Genomic DNA, 24,981 nt, shown 5'->3' with positions numbered 1-24,981 from the left:
ATTACTAGAATATTCAAAGAAAAGAAAGATACTATAATCAATAGAAAGGCAGAGAAAGATTGTGAGTGGCGAAGAAAAAAAAATCCTCCAAATTTGCGTTAGTGGCAACTTAACTTTGAAAAATTTGGGGTGAAAACATAACATTCATGGATTTCCTAATGAAATAGACCTCTCCCTTTAAAATACTTTTATGCCATAATTATCCCATAGGTACACAAAGGAGAATGTGAGTCTATGTGGACATTGTTTTTTCTTTCTTAAATAAAATCCTATGCAGTGTTTTTGGTTTGATTTTTACATATTGGAACAAATTTTTTTCAGCTTTAGGTCGTTAGAAAAGGATACTCTTTGCCACGGGGATTCAGTTTGGCACTGCAACAGTAAGATGCTGTCATCTGTAAAGATGAGGTGACCTGGCAGCTTCCTTTTAGCTGTGTTTCCTTTAGGGGGGATGAAGTTTACATGGATCCACTCATATCGCTGTTGCCTGGCCCCTCAATTCTAGTAAACATGTTTACAAAGCCTCCAACCATGGGAGAATCACGAGGACGGTGGCCCCTGTGCACAGGTACGTGGACCAGATGAGCTACCTGCCAACAGCTTCCGTGAAAGAGGCAGGTTTGTAAAGATCACACAGCAGCCTGCTGGGTCTTGCAGCCAACTTTCTGGTGAACAGCGATAACCGCAGTTTCCTGGTGGAGTCGTGAGCTGGGAGGCACGAGCGTGGCGGTAGTGATGTCCTGTCTGGTCCGTTTTCTTTCAGATTTTCGTCCGGTTTGCTACGAGGAGCCACAGCACTGGTGCTCAGTCGCCTACTATGAACTGAACAACCGTGTTGGGGAGACGTTCCAGGCTTCCTCCCGAAGTGTGCTTATTGATGGATTCACAGACCCTTCGAATAACAGGAACAGATTCTGTCTCGGACTTCTTTCTAATGTAAACAGAAACTCAACGATAGAAAATACCAGAAGACACATAGGAAAGGGTAAAAGCAATATGTAGTTCCTTCCTATATTCTTCTGAGCTAAAACGTGAAAATAGAAATAAGCCATGGATTGGCTGCATGGCCTAGTGGGATGATCCCAGGGCTGGGATCTGGGACACTGTTCTGGGGATATTGTTGGGAAAAGCATGGGAGGTTTTGTAACCTTAGTGTCTCTACCTCTGAGGTCGGCACAGCATCTTCTGGGGGGTGGCGTAGGGTGGGTATTAGGAAGACGAACAAGATGATAAATATGAAAACAGGATGAAATTATTATTTTTATTCATTTATTTATGTGGCTGCGTCGGGTCTTAGTTGCGGTGTGCTGACTTCTCTCTAGCTGTGGTATGCGGGTTTTTTCTCTCTAATTGTGGTATGCAGGCTCCAGGGCACGTGGGCTCTGTAGTTGTGGCACGCAGGCTTAGTTGCCCCACGGCATGTGGGATCTTAGTTCCCCGACCAGGGATCGAACCTGCATCCCCTGCATTGGAAGGCAAATTCTTTACCACTGGACCACCAGGGAAGTCCCAGGATGATATTATTGAAGAGAAGTATTATGAATTATTTTTGAATTGCCTGAAATGCTAAATAGGATAACTTCTGAAGAAGAGGAGTTCTGGCTGGATGATTATTTATATCAGGTGAAGTTACTTTTAGAGACTGAGAAGCTAGTCAGTTTAAAAAATCGTTGACTTATTAATGTCAGGAAGCCTTTGGTAGGTGATTGGGGTTCTCCTGTGTCCAGGCATTGTTACGACAGCCGAATAAGCACAGGCCTCACTGGGGTCTGGCTGTGATGCTTTTGGAGCCTGTCTCATTGGCATGATCAATCCCAGCTGAGCATGAGGCCTCGTTGAGGATTTGAAGTTCTTTTCTTTTCTATTCGAATAGTTGGCAGTGTCTGAATGGTGCCTGGTTGTCCACTATTCTACTCTGGAATCACAGGTATAAAGAACCTTCAGAGTCATTTGATCTTTTCTCTCCCCGTCTAGCACTTATACCACCTTGGGGAGTAGCCACGAGCCTTTTATTTCAAATTTCCAGGGGAGATTCATTATTTCACTTATGATGCTTCCTGTATTCTTCCTAACATACCTCCTAAATGTCTCCTGTTGTAAACCTACAGACTATTGACTAAGAGACAGGCTGAGTTCCTTCACTGATGTTGACTCTTAATGGCAAAAGTTACTTTCTGTTTATTTTATCCTGTATCTTTCCATAGTAGCTTTGAGGTGGCTTACAAGAAACCTTTACAGTGAAATGATAAATGAAAAATAGAAAATCAGGAGCTGGGGGTGAGTGGGAGAGAAGAATACACGTATGTCATCTCCAAGAGTTACCATTGTAATTGTAACCATTGTGATTGTGATTAAACTTTTCCTCTGGAGGTCAGAAAAAGGAAACTTAATCTGTAAGGTAACTTTTATCCCAAAGGAGGAAACATAGTCATTCCTCAAAGGAAGTAATATTTTGACTGAAATCTTAAATATCTCAGGTATGGTTTTACTTTTAAATGATTTTTATAAGAATCTTCAGGTGAAATCTAAAGGTAGAACGTTAAAACGTAATGTTGTAGAGCTGTTTGCTAAAGGGCTTTACAGATTGGTCTGCATATTAGACTTCTACTTATGCCACTTGATCTAAAAATAGAATTAAAATATGCAAGGACTGTTAAATACCTTCTGGGAAACTTTCTGCAAGTAGTTTGTTCAGGGTGCTGCTGATGTGGATGGACAGATGTGGAGGGTTGGTGTCATGTTAGTAACTGAGAGATAGTCCACAGGGTTAAAAAAAAAACATAGGAGCAAGAGCCAGGACTGATGACCTGTTACAAAAACCAGCAAGCCTAGGAAATGCTCACCTGGATGGAAGGGCACTCCACCCTCAACATGGTCCCCAAGGCACAATTTTCTCAGAAAGCTGCTTTGGAATTGTCCTAATGTGAAAAGATAATTTTTTTAAGGGGCTACAAGCCATGCCATAAAGCATGGCATGGAATATTTCAAAGCAAGAGCTATTGGTTTTCTGTGAGGTCAGCGGGCTCTCTCTCAGGGGCCCCCGTGGATTATCTGGTTCTGAGCTGCGTGGCTTCCTGGAGCACCAGCCTGAGTAAGTTTGCAGCCAAATGCACCTTGAGGTTAGTGAACAAGTTAACGTGTTCTGTGGAGTTAGTTACTAGAGACACTCAGACTTCACAGCTATGCATTCATCTCGCAAATATTTATTGAGCATTTAATCTTAGCCAGATGGTTCTGCCACTAGGGATGCAGCAATGGGAAACAAAGAAGACAAAACAAAAATCCCTGGCTTTGTGGATTACCTACAACTAAGGAAAGACAAACAAGAAATAATACACGCGCGCGCGCACACACACACACACACACACACACACACACACACACACACACGTCAAATGATAATTGTCCAGAGAAAAACAAAGGAGGGAAAGGGAATGGGGAGGGTAGCCAGGGCAGGCTTCCTAAGGAGGTGACATCTGAGCCGAGAGCTAAAGAGGGAATCGACAGTGTGGGTACCAGTGGGGAAAGCTTTCCAAGCAAAGGGAAACAGCAGGTACAAAGGCCCTGAAGCCTGCCTGGCATAGTGAGGAATAGCAGGGACGCCAAAGTGAACGGAACAGAGTGAGCAAGGGAGTGAGGAAGTCATAGAAGAAGCGGGGACAGGACCCGGTCTCAGGGCCTAGAAGCCATGTAGAGTGCTTTAACTTTGCCTGTGTGACATAGGAAGATGGAGTTAAGTTGGAGTTTATAGATCTGAGTTTTCACTTCAAAAGGATCCCCTGGCTGTTATATCGAGATGAGACTGTAGGGGGGTGGGGGGTGGGGCAAGGGTGGAAGGTATCTACAAAAAAAATCTTTTTATTATGGTTAATGATGGGCCATTTCTCCCCTCAGTAGTTATCAGTTGCTTTGAGGTCACTTCCGGTTTGTGTTCCTTGCCACTTAAGTTAGGGAAGATGGCTGGTCCTCTAAAGGAAGTTCATGCCACCACCGGTCAGCAGGGCATGTACTTTGAGTTGTTTTGTGTGGCGGTGATGGTTTATGCTGACTCACCCGTGCTCTTTCATCCTGCTTTCCATCTAATGCAATGCACTGTGAGGCAGCAGGCTTGGTACCAAGCCTTTATTTGTATCCTTACAACAGTAACAAACCTATTGCTTTGACCTCTCTAGCCAAGTGCTTTAAAAAGCTGTAGGCTAGTTAGCACTAGAATAGCCAGGAGCTGCTGCTTCAGTATCAGAGGCAGGACTTCAAAGAACCTGGAAGAGTGCATTCTACATGAAGTCTGTCCATATTCTTCCTTGAAAACCAGGCAGACCACTTGAACTCTTTCAAATGACTGATAGCTGCCCCCACTGATTTTCCCTAATGTGTGTGAGGCACCCTGGCAGACTCTTACTCATGTTATTTTTATTGTCACCCTACAAGTTAGGATTTCTTAGTTCCATTTTATGGATGAGGCAATGGAAGCTCAGCGAATTCAGCGGTATACCCCTGGTCCCACGAGTGATGTGGGTTTGCACCCATGGCTCTGTCTGTAAGGTCCAGTCGCTCCCTTCTGCTGGAGGGGAGGGACCCTCCTGCTTTTTCATCTCGGCACCCCTCTTAGTTCAGCGCTTGAGGAATTGAGTCTTTCGATATGGAATGAAAATACTTGTCATATGCTGCAGGCACGATATGTCAGAATCACCTCTGAGATCTTGAAATAAGGCCCTCATAGTACTAAAGTGATGAAATTTTACAATGATTTACTTTAAAAATGTAAATCAGAGAAGATTTTGTGTTTTCCCCACAAGAATATTCTAGAAAAGGAGTACCTCACTGAGTTACACAGAGCTCCATCGGAGGATTATAAGGATCTTTGCAGAAAAAAAGATGAAGAACTGCTGACATATCATACCTATCTGTGACTGCGCAAAATAAAGTGAAGGTTATTTCCTGATGTTTTGGGAGTGATGTAATAGCCAACTTGGATCACTGGAGTATAAAACGTGCCTGCTTTTTTAGAGTGGCTTTTAGGATGAGGAAATAATGAGGAAAACCGCAGTTTTGAACGGACTGCATGGACATACGTGTGCTGCTCTTAAGGTCATTGCGGTTGGATTATATTTCTTAGAAATGCACAGCTTAATATAATCCTAATCAATGGCACTGTCATTTCTGAGCACCTACGATTTGTGCTGTAACTGAAGTCAGAGCCATTGACCCTCGTAATGAGCCTGTGCCGGGTTCTTGGTGTGAAAGGACACTTGGAGCAGGACGGGCAGGTTTCTCCTTTGCAGCTGCAGACATGCTGCGTGTGTCCTGGCTGCTGGCTGTTCTTCCTCTCGTGGGAGAAGGAGTGGGTAATTATGATAATTCCTGAGGCATTAGCCCCAGGGATTGAACTTACCGAGGCAAACCGAGACCTTCCCTGAACATAATTATCATAGATTCCAAATCACTGAATTGCTTTTGGAATTAGTTTTTCACCTTTTAATGAATCTTTATTTTCTTGCACATCTCAGCTTGTTCTGTAGAATCCTAGTAATGCTTCCATGTTTTATGAAAGGAATTATCCTGAGGCAAGGGTTTGGTTTGTCAGTTCCTTAGAAGGAGGGTCTGCACCTCAGGGTGATTTTTTTTTTTTTTTTTTTTTTTTTATTTTTGGCTGCGTTGGGTCTTCCTTGCTGTGCGTGGGCTTTCTCTAGTTGCGGCGAGCGGGGGCTACTCTACGTTGTGGTGCACGGGCTTCTCATTGTGGTGGTTTCTCTTTCTTGCCAAGCATGGGCTCTAAGCGCGCGGGCTTCAGTAGTTGTGGCTCACGGGCTCTAGAGCGCAGGCTCAGTAGTTGTGGCACACGGGCTTAGTTGCTCCACGGCATGTGGGATCTTCCCAGACCAGGGCTCGAACCCGTGTCCCCTGCATTGGCAGGCGGATTCTTAAGCACTGCGCCACCAGGGAAGTCCTCAGGGTGATTTTTGGATTGCTTCTTTCTCAATGGATTTAGTTTCCCAGTCTCAAAATGTCCTTTCCATTCTGCCTTTGAATGTGTATAAGGTTTCTCATCCCTGAAAAAGCAAATCCTAAAAAATTTTAACACAGAATGTCATACTGTTGCAGTAATTAATTTAATTAATTAATTGCATTCTGCAATGCAGAAATGAGGAAATGTTCACACTATTTTAATACGTGAAAAAAGGTTATAAAAGATCCTGTAGAGGATGATCCTAATTTTGTTTAAAATGTGCACATAAAAGACTGAAAGGTATATGACACATATTAGCTTTGAATATTTCTGGGCTGTGGATTTGTGGCCGATCTTTATTCTTTGCATCTCTGTATTTTATAAATTTCCTCTAGTGGGTCTTGTTGCTCCTGTGAAGATGGGGTGGGACCGGGCATGTCCAGGCATGCTGGGGTCACTGAAGTAGTGGTGAGAGAAAAAGCATCACGGTTCACCCACCCTGGCAGAGTCGCCGAGTGTGCGAGTGCACAGTGGGCATTCAGCGTAGGTCAGTTGGGACCAAAGCTGCTTGTTCATCATATTGTCCGGAGAGACTTAAAGTCTTCAAGTATAGCTTTAGGGGACTGATTTTGCTACCAGCCCAGAAGTGGCTTTGTGTGAACTGGAAGGAACCCATTTCTCAAGAGAAGTTTCTGCCATCTGCTGGAGGAGTCTTCTAATAACTGTACAAATCTCGGAAGACTGAGGCACACCCTGGGTTTGTGCAGTGCACAGCTGCAGGCACTGTCCTGGGCGGGCCCACCTCCATCCTCTGGACCAAAGCCCCGGTGTAGATCTGGAAATCTTTACTTTTATGTTATTTTTTGATCATACATTAAAAATTTTTTTTTTATTTTGGAAAATTTCAAGCTTACACAAAAGTAGAGTCATGTAATAAATTTTCATATGACCATCTCCAGCTTCAATAGTGAGTCACGTTCTGTACCATTCTTTTCCCCAGTCCCATCACAGTATTTTTACAAGAGTATTTTAAAGCAAATCTCAGACCTCGTATCCTTTCTCCCATATATTTAAGTATATGTCTAACTACATAAGGAATTTCTGAAAGTATCATCATTATTTACCCTCAGAATATGCACTTTCTTCAAGCTCCAGAGGATCCTGACAGTCAGCCAGGTTTTAGAATAGTTGTGCATCTTTGATGGGGAGTAAAGACTGGTGAGGCCCTTTGCCTTTGGGTTTCTCTGAAATCTTGATCTTACTTTAGATGGCCTGGACTCAAAAGAATGTCACCCTGCATTTCATAGAGTTTCTAAGTCAGTACGATTAACACTTCTTCACAGCGATTAGTTGGATAGTTCACTTGTATTTCAATAAATAGTGCATTTTTTAATGGGAAAAAAATAAAATAGTTGTGCAGAAGAGAGGGCAGCAAAGCCAAGGGGAATATCAATTACCAACTCCAGGGAAGGTGTTGAGTTTGTGCTCATAAGTTCAGGGTGTTTTCCAAGCAGAGTGGAGAGGCATCAGGGTTCTCTGAGCTGGGCTGTGGGGTGATGAGATCTACTTTCCGCAGGGATATCCTTTCCCCACCCCCACTCCCACTCCGGAGGGGATCCTTGCATATTCCTTCCACTTCGGGACATCCCCCTCTGGCTGTTAATAGGTCCCACAGCATTGGAACCCACTCACCAGCCTAACTAAGCTGCTGTCCTCCCCGCCTCCCCTCCATCACCTCTGTCACTCAAGGCTGCAGAAGATGCCAGAAGGGACCTACCTGCAGCCTGACTCAGCAGATCCAAATCAAGCCCAAAGAGTCCTAATTAACCACCACACAGGACTCCAGACTCCCTAATCTCCTAAAGGGTGGGTGCAGGCACACACAGATGGAAAACTCAGATGAAGAAAGATGCAGCCCGAGAAGAGAGGTAGTCCGAGGTGTGGGTACAACTTGCCCGAGGACCCCGTCGCCTGGCTTCTCTCTCGTCTCAGGTAGCACCTTCTTCGGGCGTTTATCCTTACTGCTCACTGTTCTCTGTGGCGATCTAGCATCTCACACATGTGGTTTGAAGCCACTCTTCTGGCCTGTCAAATGGATGCAAATAAAAATCCCTTGCTTACTTGACTCCTTCGATGCCGCTGTCTCTAGCCCAAATCCAGCCTCCTTCGCAGTGGGGTTGAATTCCCCCCGGTCCCGGTACTGAGGGCTGCTGGCTCGGGCTTCTGTGGGTGCATCCCGTTGGCTCTGCCCCCTCTTCTCACTCAGGATGCTAAACTACTGCCTCCTCGTTCAGTCTTTTCTCTGCTTTCCATGCCCTGCCAGCATGTCTGTGGCTGCGGATGAGACTTTAACAGGACTGAAAATCCTCCCCTAAATAAACACCAGAGTCAGATAACAAAAATCTGTTCTCCTTAATAGGTTCTGGGAGGATTGTGTATTTGAAGGTCATTCAATTCAAAGACATACTAAACACTTAGCAGCCTCATGTTCTGGCTCTTCTACCACCTGCTCGCTCTCACTTTGAAAAAACTCACAGCTACCCCAGAGGCAGGCCTTCCCCCTGGGAGTTTTTAAAGGAAGTCTGCTTGGATTTGCCCCTGCCTAACCTCCAACATGTCGCTGCAGCCAAGTAACTATGTCCCAGCTAATTAGGACAGTCCTTCTGCCTTCTCCTCACGGCCAGGGCCACGGGTGTCAGACCCCGGGCCGTTTAGGGGAAAGAATGATGGATGATGAGGAAGAAAAGGGAGAGGAAGGCTGAGCAGAGGAGGGGGAGCTGGTCTGATCTAGGTGCTGAAAGGGGAACCTTGGCCTGAATATCAAGAGCTGTGCTTTATCATTGTGACCCTGGGTCCATTTCTTCAGACTGTGTTGGAGTCTGTGGTTGGGATACCTAATACTGAAAACCACTCTTCTCTAAAATTGTATTAAGGGAAAGGAGATCGGAAAAGGAAGCCATAAAGCTGGCGGGAAGTATAATGCAGAAGTGCCTCCATTGCTGCGGCTGTGTCCGAAATGTTTCCTAAATGCGGAGTTACGCACACCAGGGTCTGAGAACCCCTGGAGGTCTTCAATTCTATTACTTTTAAATGTTTTATTTTTATTTTTAAAAGATCCCAAGTCTATCACTGTAAGTACATTCAGTATCATTTCTACAAACCCCTTTTGCCGCTGCACAGCGATTGTACTTACAGTCATGTTGACACTTAGTGCTGGAGCACTTTGTTCCTGCTAAAAGGTTGGGGAACAATCGTTCTGGTGCTTAATACTCACTAGACTAGAACATCTCCGTCTCACCTAACCCCAGTCCCTTGTTATAAATTTATGTGGAATCTTAAACCCAGACATTGGGAGGGAAAGCAACAACTGAAATATACTCTGAGCAACAGCGTTCTCAGGATGCTTTGCCTTTCAGCTCTAAGAATGTGAGATAAAGTAGCATAAACTACATTTTGATTGTGAGTTTTTATATTTTATCTGAAAACGTGGCACAAATTTCACTGTTTGTAGGTAAAAAGAGGCATTATTTCTATGACCTATAACTGTAGGTGATAAGCTTTAAAATAAAATGGGTCTCTTTGAGGTATTTATTAAGAGAAATGGATTTATAATTGTTGGTGAAATAAAATTTAAACTTCATTTATTGTTCCCTCTGAAGTAGGTTTAGCGTATGCACCTAAGTATTACCATGGTACTATCTGTGTCCAGTTCTTTTTTTTTTTTTTTTGATGTGTTCTGCATTATGTATTTATTTTGCATCTAATATTATGAGATCTTCCTTTTAGAAGGAACAAGCGTGAGATTGAGCAAGTGATAGGAGTAGTACACGAGAGCCTACTTCTGTGTTCTTGGTGCTGATCGTAAACCTGGGTTGCAATCCACTTTTAAATGGACTCATGGAAAAAATATAGATGATAATTAAAGCAAGTCAGCCTTTGGGGCACGTGTGGTACTAATTGATGATTGGTGATATTAAAATTAACCTCACAGTTGCTAGTCACATCTCTTGAGGTTACAGAGGTAGATGAGAAGGGAAGGGTGATACATCCAAGCGAAAAGTCGGTGCTGGTGTCGGAAGACTGTGTTTGCCTCGTAGGCGTGCACCTGTACTACGTCGGGGGAGAGGTCTATGCCGAGTGCGTGAGTGACAGCAGCATCTTTGTGCAGAGCCGGAACTGCAACTATCAGCACGGCTTTCACCCGGCCACCGTCTGCAAGATCCCCAGCGGCTGCAGCCTCAAGGTCTTCAACAACCAGCTGTTTGCTCAGCTGCTTGCCCAGTCCGTCCACCACGGATTTGAAGTCGTTTATGAGTTGACTAAGATGTGCACCATCCGGATGAGTTTTGTCAAGGTAAGGAGTGCTTGCTTCCCGATGGTAAGATGGAAAATGAAAAATAAAACCAAAAGCACTCTTTGGTGGACGTGGCAGTTAGACAGCCAGGGCAAGTAGACAGCAGTTTGCCAGGGGGTGGGGGTGGGGGTGCTCTATTTAATTGTTTTTTTTGTTTTTTTTTTTAAAGTAAATACAAATTTAATTTAAATTTTTATTATAAATTTTACAGTAAAAGTAAAACGAACAGTATCCTAGAAGTCAAAATTCTACCTACAGGTAATGGCAAGAGTAGGGAAACTGCAGAGTCCAAATTTTACCAAACAATGTACAGCTTTCCTGATCAGCAGCTTAGCTGGGAAAAGCATGAGCTTTGTAAGCGAACAGATTTCAAATCAAATCCCTGCTCCCCTAACTAACAACTGATCAAACAAGGTAGCTATGCTCTCTTTTTTTTTTTTAACATCTTTATTGGAGTATAATTGCTTTACAAGGGTGTGTTAGTTTCTGCTGTACAACAAAGTGAATCAGCTATATGTATACATATATCCCCATATCCCCTCCCTCTTGCGTCTCCCTCCCACCCTCCCTATCCCACCCCTCTAGGTGGTCACAAAGCACCGAGCTGATCTCCCTGTGCTATGCGGCTGCTTCCTACTAGCTATCTATTTTACATTTGGTAATGTACATATGTCAGTTGTTTTTTGGAAGAGCTCCTCCATGAGTATGAAATCTCTTGTTTAGCAATTTTAAGAAAATTCTTAAGCATATTACTTTTGGAGGAAAACCGAGTTAAGATAGTTATCTGATTTTTTTTTTAACGCATAAGATAAAGTGACAATGATAATTGTATAGGACTTAATGCTACAGAGATTCTTCCATCCCTCAAATTGCTGAGCACCTATGGTCACTCAGTAAATGTTGGTGAATTTACCTGAATCAAATAAGACACTCTCCTTACTCTTACAAAGCATACAGGCAAATGGAGCAGTCATATTTATAAATAAGCTACAAAACAGAACTGACTCTAATACAAGATAGTATGAATTAAGTGCTGTTTATAAAGGTATAAACAAATTGGGATAGAAACATTATGGGGGTTGTGATTAATTCTGAGACAGCAGTAGATGTTCTGTTTATGAATATTTGTTGAATTTATCAAATTAGATCTTATTAAAATTGATGTGAAGGTTGGAGAACGGAGGAAAAGTTACTTAGCGGGAAGGAAAAAAACTGGATTTGCACGTTGAAGCTAAAGACCTCAGTTTCATCGTCTGCTGTTTCATCCCTCGCAAAGCACTTGCAAATAATTCTAATATTTCCAAATCTGAGCTTGTTTATCAAACTGAGTATATGTACACAGTTTTCCCATTGTCATATAGGAATCAGTATGGCTTGTTCCAGGTTTTTTCAAAGTAAAATTTATTTATTAATCCTTCAAAATTATCTTAAAAAATGTGTCCTGGACTTCCTTGGTGGCGCAGTGGTTAAGAATCCGCCTGCCAATGCAGGGGACACGGGTTCGAGCCCTGGTCCGGGAAGATCCCGCATGCCACGGAGCAACTAAGCCCATGCGCCACAACTACGGAGCCTGTGCTCTAGAGCCCGTGAGCCACAACTACTGAAGCCCGTGAGCCACAACTACTGAAGCCCACGTGCCTAGAGCCCGTGCTCCGCAACAAGAGAAACCACTGCAATGAGAAGCCCACGCACCGCAACGAAGAGTAGCCCCAGCTCGCCACAACTAGAGAAACCCCGCGCGTAGAAAAGAAAAACAAACAAAACCAAAAAAAAAAAAAAAAAAAAAATTTAAAAAAAAAAAAAAAAAAAAAATGTGTCCTGTTTTTCTATACTTTTTAAAAAAATTTTATTTTATTTATTTATTTTTGGCTGCGTTGGGTCTTTGTTGCTGCGTGCAGGCTTTCTCTAGTTGCGGCGAGCAGGGCTACTCTAGTTGTGGTGCGTGGGCTTCTCATTGCGGTGGCTTCTCTTGTTGCAGAGCACGGGCTCTAGGCACGCGAGCTTCAGTAATTGTGGCACGCGGGCTGTAGAGCGCAGGCTTCAGTAGTTGTGGCTCGCGGGCTGTAGAGCGCAGGCTCAGTAGTTGTGGTGCACGGGCTTAGTTGCTCCGCATCATGTGGGATCTTCCCAGACCAGGGCTCGAACCCGTGGTGTCCCCTGCATTGGCAGGCAGATTCTTAACCACTGCACCACCAGGGAAGTCCATTATGTCTTTATTGTATATATAATTTTAGTAATTATTTTAAAAATAAGAATCGAGAATAGAGTTTCCAATTGAAAAAATGACTTCTTGAATCCATTTCTTTCATGGTGACAAAGCAGTTTTATTCAAATTTACTGTTAAGCTTTAAAAGTATTTTCACACTGTCAGGCAATTAAATACCTGAAAATCTTTTCAAACGTTCTGATGCTTCAGAGACAGCAGAGGGCGTTAAATTGCCATTAACGAACAACCATTTGACTTGCGGTTACTTTTTTCTAGGCCTGTGTTTTTCAAATTAGGATAAAAGGCCAATATCTCAGACGTAATTATTTCACTGTAACATAAGCTTGCATAGAAATCTTATTTTCCTAAGATCAGCAAGATGTATTTCTCAGATATGCAACCTTTAAATTCATAAAACTACACAATTCACAGAAAATAAACTGTTATTATATTGCAGGGACTTTTAAAAACATAAATCCCTAGCAAATATAAGTACAGATGATCAGTGTAAAAGAAATGTACAAGTTCTCATCACAAGAAAAAATTGCATCCATGTGAGGTGGTGGATGTTGACTGAACTTACTGTCTTTATTTTTACTGTCTCTCCTATGGATGGTCACAAATGGCAAATTGCCAGAAGTGAGCCAGCGGGGGAGAGGAGAAACAAGCTTTGTTCATCAATCCTGAATAACCAAGAGCGCCCTCAGCCCTCGCTTTACAACGTTCAGATCCAGTCACTGGTCTGTAGTGAGCAACCACTTTGTACAGAACACGGGTCTTCAGCGTTAAGGGGGTGAACATGAGTTCAAGCTCCTTTCCCTGTGGAAGAGGAAGTGATTTGCCAGGGTCTCTGGCATGGCTAGAACCCAGGCCCTCTCTAGGTCCATGAATTTAGTTGTGAACCCAGGAGGAAACCATGGATGGGGACTCAGGGTATCTGGTTGATGCAAAAGTCGTCCTGTACTTGCAGGAACGTGGAGTTCATGTTCTCAGGTCCCAGGAGCTGCCCCGGGTTGGGTGGGCTGTGTCCACCGGGCCTGCTGGGGCCTCTGAAGGCTGCCTGTAAAGTCTGGCACAACCACTCCGCTCCGTTTTTGCTTTTCAGGGTTGGGGAGCCGAGTATCATCGCCAGGATGTCACGAGCACGCCCTGCTGGATTGAGATTCACCTTCATGGACCACTGCAGTGGTTGGACAAAGTTCTGACTCAAATGGGCTCTCCACACAACCCGATTTCTTCAGTGTCTTAACAGTCCTGTCTTAATCCACATTTCTATAGGATAGATGCTATTGCAGGCAGTGGCTTATATCATTTCAGATTTGCAACTAACTGAAGTTTCTAAGTACATGTGTAAATACATATAATATATACTATTCACATTTTGTATCACCATTTGTTTTGTGCTTTCTAGTTAACCTGATGCCAGTACAGTGCAATTAGAAAAGCAGGTTTTTTGTGCCTACACTGTAATAAGCAGCAGCTTCTTTTGTGGGAGAGAACAAATGAGAGGCAACTGTAGGAACAGTATTTGAAGGGTGTTGGTAGAATAAAGGCAGCTTTAGTCCACCATGTCATGTAAGGCATGTTGTGTGGCCAATCTGGAAAAATATTAAAACTGTTTACGTAGCAAAAATCAGGTACTAGCAGCACTAGAGCAAATAACACTTTAGGACAAAACAAAGCTGTCAAACCCGTAAAATTTAAATAACCTCACTGTTAGTGCTACTGGCCAAAAAAAAAAAAATCAAGCTTGTAAAATCAGTTACGTAAGGTAAGTCACATAAACTTTATTTCTGAAGTTGAAATGCCTATAGCTGGACTATTGTGCTGATATGAACGGTACATTTTAAACAGATTAAACTGTGATGGGAAAAGAAAGAAACTGTGAAGCTGAGAGTCATGTTGCCTCATTATCTACCACTGTAAAAAAAATGAATGAGTCTAATATGGGAAGATAAATATGAAAATAGCATGAAAGGAGCTATATCCCCCAGTTGCAAAATAAGACCAGAACTTAGTCTGAGAATCACCCACAGAGATGCCTGCTTTCCACATAGGAAATCTCGGGTTCCTGTTTTCCTGGTGATTCATGGCAGGCAGCTCTGCAGATTTCTGAGTCTGCACAGTGAGCTCTACGGCCATGTATGTCAGTCAGTCCTGTGTGCGGAAGCAGTAAAATAAGAGCATTGGACAAAAGCACCCTGTTTACTTATACCTTCTCACATTCCCACGTTCAAAGTCTCTAGGTGAGGGCATGCCTTTTGCCACATTTTCCTCACATGCTGGCAAATATTAACTATTCACAGATGACTAAAACAGTGGTGAAGCCTTTGAGAAAATCTAGACACACCGCTGGGATCAAATTTGAGTTATTTAACTTAGTGTTTCTATTGATTAAATGATCTGCTGGTCATATGTGGTAGCCTCTTCTAAAACTAAAGCTTCATACCTGGAAATAACTTCCCAAGTAAGATAATAATTTCACAATCCCTATCATTTCTGAGGAACAGTGGTCCTGAATAACAGGACATTTTAAAAAATGTATCCACAACATCAAAACCTGTTCTTATTTACCCTTGGATGATAAAGAGAGGAAAATTTCCCAAATTCCTAGGTACTTTCATATATATATAATAATTCCCACCCACTAAACACTGCATTGCTTGGAAAAATATTTCACACTCTTTTTAAAATGTGTAATTTAAGAAGGTAATTATGCTTGTAACAGACGGTACTTCAGTGATCCAGGTTTCTTCATTTATACATTCTGTCTCAACTCTTTCTAGCATTAGTGCATAGTAGTTGTTTCTCATTAAATTGTATTCAAGGTAGGAATGATCATGTGAAAAAGATATATGTGTGAGCTACTGCTGTCACCTCTTGTAATGACTAGTGTCACCTAATAGAGGCTTCCCCATATACAGTAGAAAATATTACATTGTACATTAAAGCTAGGTGGGCCATTTAGTGTTTAGCAAACTCCGTAGTATATTGGTGCATCAACTATGTATGTGCCTGGCACAATGTTAGGTACTGTGGAATCGAATGTAAACAAGAGACCCGTCCCAGCCCTCTGGAGCTGAAAGTCTTAAGAGTAAATCTGTTTGTAGAATCATCTTCATGTTTCAAGAACTTTTAAAACAAACCATGCAATCTTTCTTATGCTTGAAAAAAAGTATAATTGACTTCTTAATTATCTCTATTTTGAAGCTGATTTCCCTTCTCTTCTGAGCAATCAAGTAATGGTTGAAGACTTCCTTGGATAAATGCTACTTTTCTTCTGTGTCTCAAAATTGGGTTTTTCTCCTTTTGCTTCCCTATTTTCCAATAATTCCCCATCTCCCCTTTTCTTGGAAAAGGCATTAATATGGTGAAGTCATCCTCATACAAGTACTGTTGCATGAAAGAGCATTAGGTACACGTGGTTTGGGCTCCAGAGAGCAAACATAGCTTTCTGAATCTCTCCATCAGTGGTCAAACTCCTCCTCTGGTAGTCTTATACCTTTACGGGATTAATCGGTACTAGTTGCTTATAAATGACATGAAAAAATACATTGAATTTTCATGCAGCTTTGGGAAACCAGGACAAAATATTCCAGTGAATCCAAATTATTTCTTCAAAAAATAAATGATTAAAGTGGTACGTATGCGTCATTACCAGTCCTATCTCACCAAAAGCCTTTATTAAGATACTGTGAAATTCAGAGAATTTAGAATTGATGAGAAGTTAATCCTTCAGTCACTGTAAGAGTCACATTTTAAATCAGCCTTTTAACATTTTTGCTGGCAAGAATTGTTAAAAATTGTAATGCAGTATTTGATTTCAAACTTCTAAATGTGCTCATTTAGCATTCATTCCTTGAGATAGACAATCCAAAAAATGTCATAGCATTCTTTTATAGGATAGTGAGCAAAGTGGACATGCTAAGCCATTAATTGCATTAGCCAAACATGTTTAAGGTTGCCATAGACAAAGACTGTGCAATAGAGAATAACAACATCTGGCCTGCTCACAAGACCCAGAACATTTATGGTGTTGTTCAAGCCTGTTTTTTGTGTTTTTTTATTAAAAATTTGAGATGTGAAAAGTTTGTTTTAGTTAGATGATATTTTAATACCTGCCAGTGCTTTGGAACTATTAAGATGTCACTTCTCAATACATTTATGTTTTGTTATTCTTTTTTTTACACTCAGTATAAATCAGAAGTTGTACAACAACCTAGCATTTAGAATTTCCTTTTCATTGTCTTCCTAGGAACTGAATACCCCCATCACAGCAACAAAAGCATTTTATAAGTACCACTTGCTAGACTTTAAGCACCTGCTTAACTTTGAGTATGTCCTGAATATTTGGTATATATAGTCAACAAATAAAGCAAAATATAACATGCATTCCTAATTTCATCTTTTTCTATTAAGGATTTAACAGCTGAACTATATGACAAGATTAGGTGATCCTGGCATATGTTAAGTTCAAATTAATGTAAAACAAACCAACAAAAAAGAAACTATTTCTATTTAAGTAATGTTTTTGATTATTGTAGCTAGGCTTCAATTATCCTTCAAATTCACACTTACACTGTTACCTGATTGTTTATAATAAAGAATACTGTGCCTATGTGTCTTTTGGCTCATTTTTCCCTGCAAACGTCATAGAAGGATTTGTTGCATATGAGTCCTTAAGATGATCTTAAACCATCCTATTTTGAAAATAGGATGTTTTTGAAATCCAACATCCTATAGAGAAATTAGGTAACAGTTTTGAATTAAACACCTCAGAATAACTGGCATTAAATATAGAACCTTGCAGGGAGGGATAAATTAGGAGGTTGGAATTAACATATACACATTTATATATAAAATAGAAAATATATATATTCATATATAAAATAGAAAAGAATATAGAACTTTGAAGATACTTTGCAGTAATTTTAGAAAGGATATGCATAGAAGCTTTTTTTCTGGATATTAGCAAATATTAAGTGATATTACAGTATATAGGAGAGAATGAACAATTTTATTACTGCATACATCTGTACATTGCTATATATTACCTATTAGAAAGGTGCTAAAGAAGGCAACTGAGGAAATACTAAGATGAAATCCAGGAGGAATATGAACATATCTAAAAATGTAAATGTTCTATTCCCTCCATTTAAATTTCCTTCCAGTCTATAAATGGAGGGGGTTAAATACATAAATATTTTGAGAAAACTTAGCTGCCTTAACTTAATCAAAGTTTTCCTTTTTTTATTTTTAAAGAAATGGAGCCCTTTAGTCAAAAGAAATATTTTGTGGAGTTCCAAAGTGTAAACAGATGAAAGACAAGCCATTCTGGTTCGATACAGGTGAGGATTATGAAGCTGTAAGTTTATGGAAAGCAGTGTTTGTGTCTTGCTTGTCTTTGCATCTCCCATGGTTCCTGACCCTGTTCTTGCAACCAAAATTTGGTATTGGCACTTCAACCACTAACTAGTACAGATTTTTAAATATATCACTGTATAGACATAAAATATTGTCTTTAAACATTAGCCCATCTAAGAGAAGGAATATTTTCATCATCCTAGGAACTTCCACGTATTCGTTTATTAGACGATTCTTGTGCATCAGCTACTACCAGGCAGGCACCATAGATGGCAATGACAACACAGTTTCTGCCTTAAAGAAGCTTATCATCTGTGGAGGAAATGAACAAGTAAACCAATAAAGGTCAGTGTGCTATCAGTTGTGACAGGCTGCCAGGGGACCAAGCAATGACACCTCTATCAGGCCCTGGATGGGTACCCAGGAAAGCTTCTGGGCTGATCCACCTTGCCTTCCTTCCCATCAGTTCCCTTAGCAAGTCTCCCAGACATTTCTAAACCAGCCTAGGTGCCTGATCTCTGTGCTCCCATCATAATTCGTGCTCATCGACGGTCAGTTATCAATTCCTGCACCATATTGTTTTCTTGTCCATCCGTCTCTATGAAGCTGGGAGCTTTTTAAGGGCAAGGATTGTATCTATTCGTGTTCAGCATTTTCCAGCTGTTGTTTAGAAAGGCATTTGGGGTTCACATTATAAAGGCAGAAATGGTATTTGTCTCATTCTCCTTTTTTAAAATCAGCAATTATTTAATTTCTTCTCTTCAAAATAAAAATAATTGCAAGCCTTCAATTACATGTCCAGTGACCATGCTGCAGCTGGTGGGGATGAGAGAAACATGCTTATGATTTAGTTTGCAAAGTTTCAGCTGCACAGCAGTAGCAAGGGAAGATAGCTTTGACAGTTAAACTGTTAAAATTGTTTTTATTCTAAGCACTTATTTTCAAAATGTGAATTTGAGCAAAGACAAGATGCATAGGAATTCTGATGTAACAAGTTAACAAGGAGTATAAAAAAGGTAACAGTTCTGAAAGTTTATCTCTGTATGATCACTGATGATTCCATTATTTGCATGCATCTGATAAAAATGTTATGTATGGCCTCAGATTTACTCCAGTAATCTGAAAGATGATGTTAAATGGAGTGAATATAATGAAAATTATATTCAGGTTTGTTTTCTTTAAGCCAGAAATCACTCACACCTGCAGTATGTTATTTGGAGATAATGTTTGCAAGTGACAGGCTAAATTTTCTCTAACCTCATCATTTAGAAAGAAGAAAACGAAACATTCTAAAAATAACCCACTGATGTTTAATGAAGATGCCTGTGGAGAGAGGCTCAGGAGTAGGGGTAAGAAGACTTTTTCTATCAAGGGGCAGACAGTAAATATTTTCAGCTTTGCCGGCCATGTGGCCTTTGTGACTGTTATAACTATTCAACTCTGCCATTGCAGTGCAAAAGCCACCCTAAACAATGTGTAAGTGGATGGGCATGGCTGTGTTCCAATGAAACCTTATAGACACTGAAATTTGAATTTCATGTAATTTTCACATCATGAGATGATTTTCTTTTGATTTGTTTTCAACCATTTAAAACTGTAAAAACTATTCTTAGCCTGCGGCAGTACAGAAATGAGCTGCGGGTTGGATCTGGCCTGGGGTGGGGGGGTGTCCCAGTTTGCTAAGCCCTGCTCTGGAGGATGAGAAGCTGTCTTGAATGTACCAACCACAGCCATACGCCCATCTGAATGCAGCCACAGGAGACACCCCAAGCCCGACCACCAGAACCCCTCAGCTAAGCTCAGCCAACCCTTAACATTGTGGGTTGGGCAGGAAGGTGATTATGGTAAGCCACTCTGCTTTGGGGTGGTGTGTTAGATAACTAGTCATAAACGTGTGGAATGTTGATGAAACTTTTTCTTTGCTTCATCCAGAAGCCTCAGGTGGGAGTAGCTTCTCATCACAAAGCACAGGCATGCCTGTTTGGAAGCACTTACAATTTTTTTTTTTTTAAACATCTTTATTGGAGTATAATTGCGTTACAATGGTTAGTTTCTGCTGTATAACAAAGTGAGTCAGCTATACATATACATATATTCCCATATCCCCTCCCTCTTGCGTCTCCCTCCCACCCTCCCTATCCCACCCCTCTAGGTGGACACAAAGCACCGAGCTGATCTCCCTGTGCTATGCGGCTGCTTCCCACTAGCTAGCTATTTTACACCCGGTAGTATACATAAGTCCATGCCACTCTCTCACTTCTTCCCAGCTTATCCTTCCCCCTCCCCATGTCCTCAAGTCCATTGTCTATGTCTGTGTCTTTATTCCTGTCCTGCCCCTAGGTTCTTCAGAACCATTTTTTTTTAGATTCCATATATATGTGTTAGCATATGGTATTTGTTTTTCTCTTTTGACTTACTTCACTCTGTATGACAGTCTCTAGATCCATCCACCTCACTACAAATAACTCAATTTCGTTTCTTTTTATGGCTGAGTAATAGTCCATTGTATATATGTACCACATCTTCTTTATCCATTCATCTGTCGATGGACACTTAGGTTGATTCCATGTCCTGGCTATTGTAAATAGTGCTGCAATGAACGTTGGGGTGCATGTCTTTTTGAATTATGGTTTTCTCTGGGTATATGCCCAGGAGTGGGATTGCTGGGTCGTATGGTAGTTCTATTTTCAGTTTTTTAAGGAACCTCCATACTGTTCTCTAGTGGCTGTATCAATTTACATTCCCACCAACAGTGCAAGAGGGTTCCCTTTTCTCCCCACCCTCTCCAGACATTTATTGTTTGTAGATTTTTTGATGATGGCCATCCTGACCAGTGGAAGCACCTACAATTTATGATATGGTTGCCACTCTGGTTCTGAACAGTACCCCGGCTCCATTTGCTCTTCCAGTGAAACCGCTGTTTAAGAGATCTCTGTTCAAAACACTTCTCTTTCCCAGACCACGTGGGAAGACTTGTCAGTCTGGTTGCTACAGGTAAAGCATTCAATTGCCACCTCCTACTAACACCAGAGGCGAGCTATGACATTTCCCAGCCAGGTACGGTGCAGGCAGTAAGGCAGCACTGGCCTCTGAGGATACTGCTGTTCCCACCACCGCTGTGGTGATCCCAGCCTCTGACCCTCATCTTGTAGCCAGAGAAGAGCCCAGACAGCCTAGAGCTCTGCTGGTCAGAAAGCACCCCGCCTTCCTCTCCAAACTGGGTACCTGAGAATTACTCTGTGCATCTCTGTTTTAAATTCTCATTGCCCTTCGGAATGGGCGGTGCCTGGCCTGGGCAGAGGATGTGGTCATTTTCCAATTGCTAACAAAGCAGGAAGTGTTCAAGAAAGTGAAGTCCTGGATGGACTTTAAACCCCATTTAAAGGTAGCAAATGTCTGGGACTAGGAAGCAAAGGGCAATGTTGATTGTTGCTGGCACTGGAGAGGTGAATAAGAAATAGAAGAGACACAGGAAACACGGTAACATAGCATTTGAACGTAAGAAGAGAGACAGGTACCTGGATAAGAGAGGAACGCTTGGCTGTCTTGGACAGGCAGATCCCAGGCCACAAGGGTCCACGCACTGACACAAAAGGCAAGGTGTCCTGGTCCTGAAGGCTATTTTAGAAAGAAAAGGCCAGCTCTGCAAATATGACAGGAGCCTGAAAACAGGGTCTCTGAGCACGACACTGCTTGAGTTTCCATACTGACAGACAAATTTTGGTGATCTTAGAAAAATACTGATTTCTCTAAGCCTCGGGGTCCCTCATTTTCTGAAAAGAAAATATGCTGTCACAATCACCCGTCACCCCCGCAGATGGTTCTAATCAACATGATGGTGAAGTACAGGTGCGTATGTGTATTTTAATATGATATATTACCATAATAAATAGTAATAAATTTTTGTGCAAATATTTGATGTTAATATATCCTGCTCCTTATTAGATTTTCAAAGGCAACCAGTGTAAAATCTTATTACTGGACAGTGGTCTCCAACTGAGGACAGTATGTGACCCAAGTTGCAATTATATATAAGAGAGGAAAACAAACAGAAAATCTCACTAGTCATAACTATCTTTTCTGGTTGTTTTCCTTAGCTCTCTGTTTTTGTTTTCCTGCTGCATATACTCCTGGGCCCTTTTAAGCCCAAACTACAAATAGCTCATGAAAATCAGTATCTGTGCTCAGTGAATACACCTTAAGAAAGGCTACATGCATTTCAATATTACTAGGGAAAAGCTACGAAGAGAAAAGATCTATTTAGTTTGCTGCAGTATATAATAATAAAAAAAAAGCTTATCTCTGATGCATTAGAATAGTACAAACGATTATTTAGAGGGTGGAGTAATACATGTTAAGGATAATAGGGAAAGTAGCCCATGTCCTGATTAGAAGATGAGATCAACTCATCTAATTAGTAAACATGTCAAGTATTCTCACTAAAATGTTTTGCAAATATTAACTGTAAACTCAATAAAGGCAGTATTTTGATCAGTTTCTTTTCCTATAGTGAGGCAAGTCTGCTAAACAAATGACAGTTCAGCCTATCTCCAAATAAACTGCTATCTGAATACAGGTCCTATGTATGTACCATTCAACAGCATCTGTAGTCATGATTATAACACTCATTTTCATAGTTAAAGAAAGCTAGAAACTGAGGGAGTGATGATGATAAGGACACTAAAATTTCCATGTCGATTAGTTACACAGAGGAAATCAGGACTACTTGCCAATATCCGTATTAATTATATTTTCCAATTCTAGAAAAAGAAACAGGAAGTTGTAAATCAACAATCATTTGAAAGATCGCAAATTGAGACCTTTTAAACCAAGACTGAGAACCTAGAAGCCATAAAAGAAGTGTCAGATATGTTCAAATATTCAAAAATTGAAAGCTTGCATGGCAAGAAATACCATAAAAAGGTAAATAGACCAATTTTAGAAGTGGAAAAAAATAAATAAATACGACATAGGGTTAATTTTTATAATAGTCACCAGACTTTTGCACACTGAGTAGAAAAAAGGAGCCTAATAGAAAAATAGACAAAAGACACGAGGAGGCAATTCACAGAAGAGCAAATCTAAGTAGCCAACAAGCATATGAAAAGGTGCTCAAATTTACCAGCATTCAGGGAAACACTAATAAGTGTTAACAATTAGCAGTACATAGCTATCAGAAAGGCAAGAGTTAAAAAAGAACAGTAACTCCTACTGCTGGCAAAAATGCGAGGAAAAGAAATTGCCCCTTGTTGCTGATGGGCGTGTGAAGTGATACAGCCTTTTGAGGGGAAACGAATATAACAGTATCTATTTAAAGGAAACAGGTATCTATGGATCTCCCTCCACCCAACAATCCCATTCCTGAGAATCCACCCCAACGCCAGAGAACCAGCAGTAAACACCACTACACAGGGACACACCACAAGGATGTTTGCTGCAGCTTTGCTCACAGTGGCAGAAAACCAGACACCAACAGTGGAGTGATTGAATATGATGGTACATTCACATCATGAGCTGCTCTGCAGCCACTGAAGCAATGAGTTCGAGCTACGCAAGTGACTCAGGGACCTTCTACACGGTACTGGTGTGTAAAAAAGCAGTATACTGACATGTGTATAATACACCCACATTTTTATGTAACAGTGACAGTTGCAAGATGTGTATATATGTGTATCTATAGAAAATTATACAAACATAAAAAAAAGAAGAATCCCTGCTGGGTTGTTGACATACATGGAAGACGGGTGGGGGAACCACAAAAAGGAACAAAAGGGGAAAGCCAAAAAAAAACCACCCCTCCATATATACGATATGATTACACTCCTGTATTTATATAAAATTATATACGTGTGCATACAGAAAGTTTTTTAAAAATTTAGCCTTTACTGAAGTGCCTACTGGGTGCGAAACTAGGTACTTAAAAGTGATAGCTGCTGATTTAGCAACAACATTCTACTGCGGCAAAAGCATCATTTTCGGAGGCAGAAGATTTAGCTTCAAATCTTAACTCTGCCTCTAATAGTAAGACCTGTTATTTATGTCACTTCTCTCTTTCTTTCCTCATCCAAAAACAGGGACAATACTTGCCATGCCATGTTTGGAGGTTCAAAGGAATTAGCACATAGGAAAGTACCTTCTAAATTGTGTTCTAAAGTAACACAATAAGGGTTGGTTTAAATAAAATCTGTCATTTAACACATTCTAAAACTCAAGGCTTAATATACAAAGGCTTTATTCTCATGGCCCAGTGACAGTGCATCCACTGGTAAACGTAAAGTTCACGTTCAAACTGCACTGGCCTCATCATGATCATGTACACAGATCACACTGCTTACTAGATTTAAGTCCAAGAGCTGTGTGATCTTGAGCAAGCAGCTTAACCTCTGCAAGCCTGCTTCTGCATCTATAAAATAATACTGTTACAGAGTAGTGTAATAAAGATCGGGGCAGTTGCTCATTCATTGTAATGAATACTGCTAGTTTCCTGGCTGAAGTACCTCGTGCTCTCTGATTCTTCCTACACTTGTTTTGCAATGTCATAGAAAACTACATTCCCTGTTGGCCTCATTTCTTCTCTGTTCAGCGAGAACTCTAGCTTCTATTCCTGAGAGTAAAGCATCCTAACTTCCGCCACTTATTCCTCTAAATGAATCTGAGCTCAAGCTTGCAATTTATCTTTCCTCCTCTATGGCTGGTGGAGCCCTGAGATATATTGTCACCTGACTGCAGACTGCCATTTCAGGCTCCTGGCTTCCAGGCCAAACCTTTAATGCCCAACTCATCAATCCCTTTACACACAGTATTATTGAGGATATAGACCTGGCTGCATATAACAGAGACACCTTACTAGCCATGGCAGACACAAGAAATTCCATCTCTCTTTGATGTAGTAGTCCAAAAACAGGAGGTCCCTAGTCCAAAACAGGTTAGGATAGTAGCTCTGCCCCCCAAGGCCATCCAAGGACACAGGTTCTTTTTCTCTTGTTCTGGCTTTCCCAATGAATTACCTTCATTTGGTCTACAGATGATGTGCTGCTCTGTCCACATTCCACGCAGCAGGATGGAGGAGGGGAAATGGGCTGCCTGTCTCCTGTTTCAGGGCACCACCTG

General features: G+C 41.3%; 1 protein-coding gene and 1 long non-coding RNA gene across 2 annotated transcripts in view; both read left to right on the top strand.

The window, feature by feature from the left end:
• Window positions 1-14,439, top strand: part of SMAD9 (SMAD family member 9) — a 59,572-nt gene extending 45,133 nt beyond the window's left edge. Inside the window, 3 exon segments of the mRNA XM_036831888.1 lie at window positions 764-985; window positions 10,045-10,301; window positions 13,613-14,439. Coding sequence (XP_036687783.1) covers window positions 764-985; window positions 10,045-10,301; window positions 13,613-13,756 — 623 coding nt within the window. The 3' untranslated portion in view covers window positions 13,757-14,439.
• Window positions 14,440-17,703: 3,264 nt separating this feature from the next.
• LOC118883948 lies at window positions 17,704-19,301 on the top strand. The gene is made up of 3 exons (XR_005017145.1): window positions 17,704-17,855; window positions 18,075-18,216; window positions 19,141-19,301. It is a non-coding gene; the product is annotated as an uncharacterized LOC118883948 (long non-coding RNA).
• The last annotated feature ends 5,680 nt before the right edge of the window (window positions 19,302-24,981 follow it).

Source organism: Balaenoptera musculus, chromosome 18, assembly GCF_009873245.2.
Source record: "Balaenoptera musculus isolate JJ_BM4_2016_0621 chromosome 18, mBalMus1.pri.v3, whole genome shotgun sequence".
Lineage (NCBI taxonomy): Eukaryota > Metazoa > Chordata > Mammalia > Artiodactyla > Balaenopteridae > Balaenoptera > Balaenoptera musculus.
This window is presented reverse-complemented; position numbering and strand designations above follow the sequence as displayed.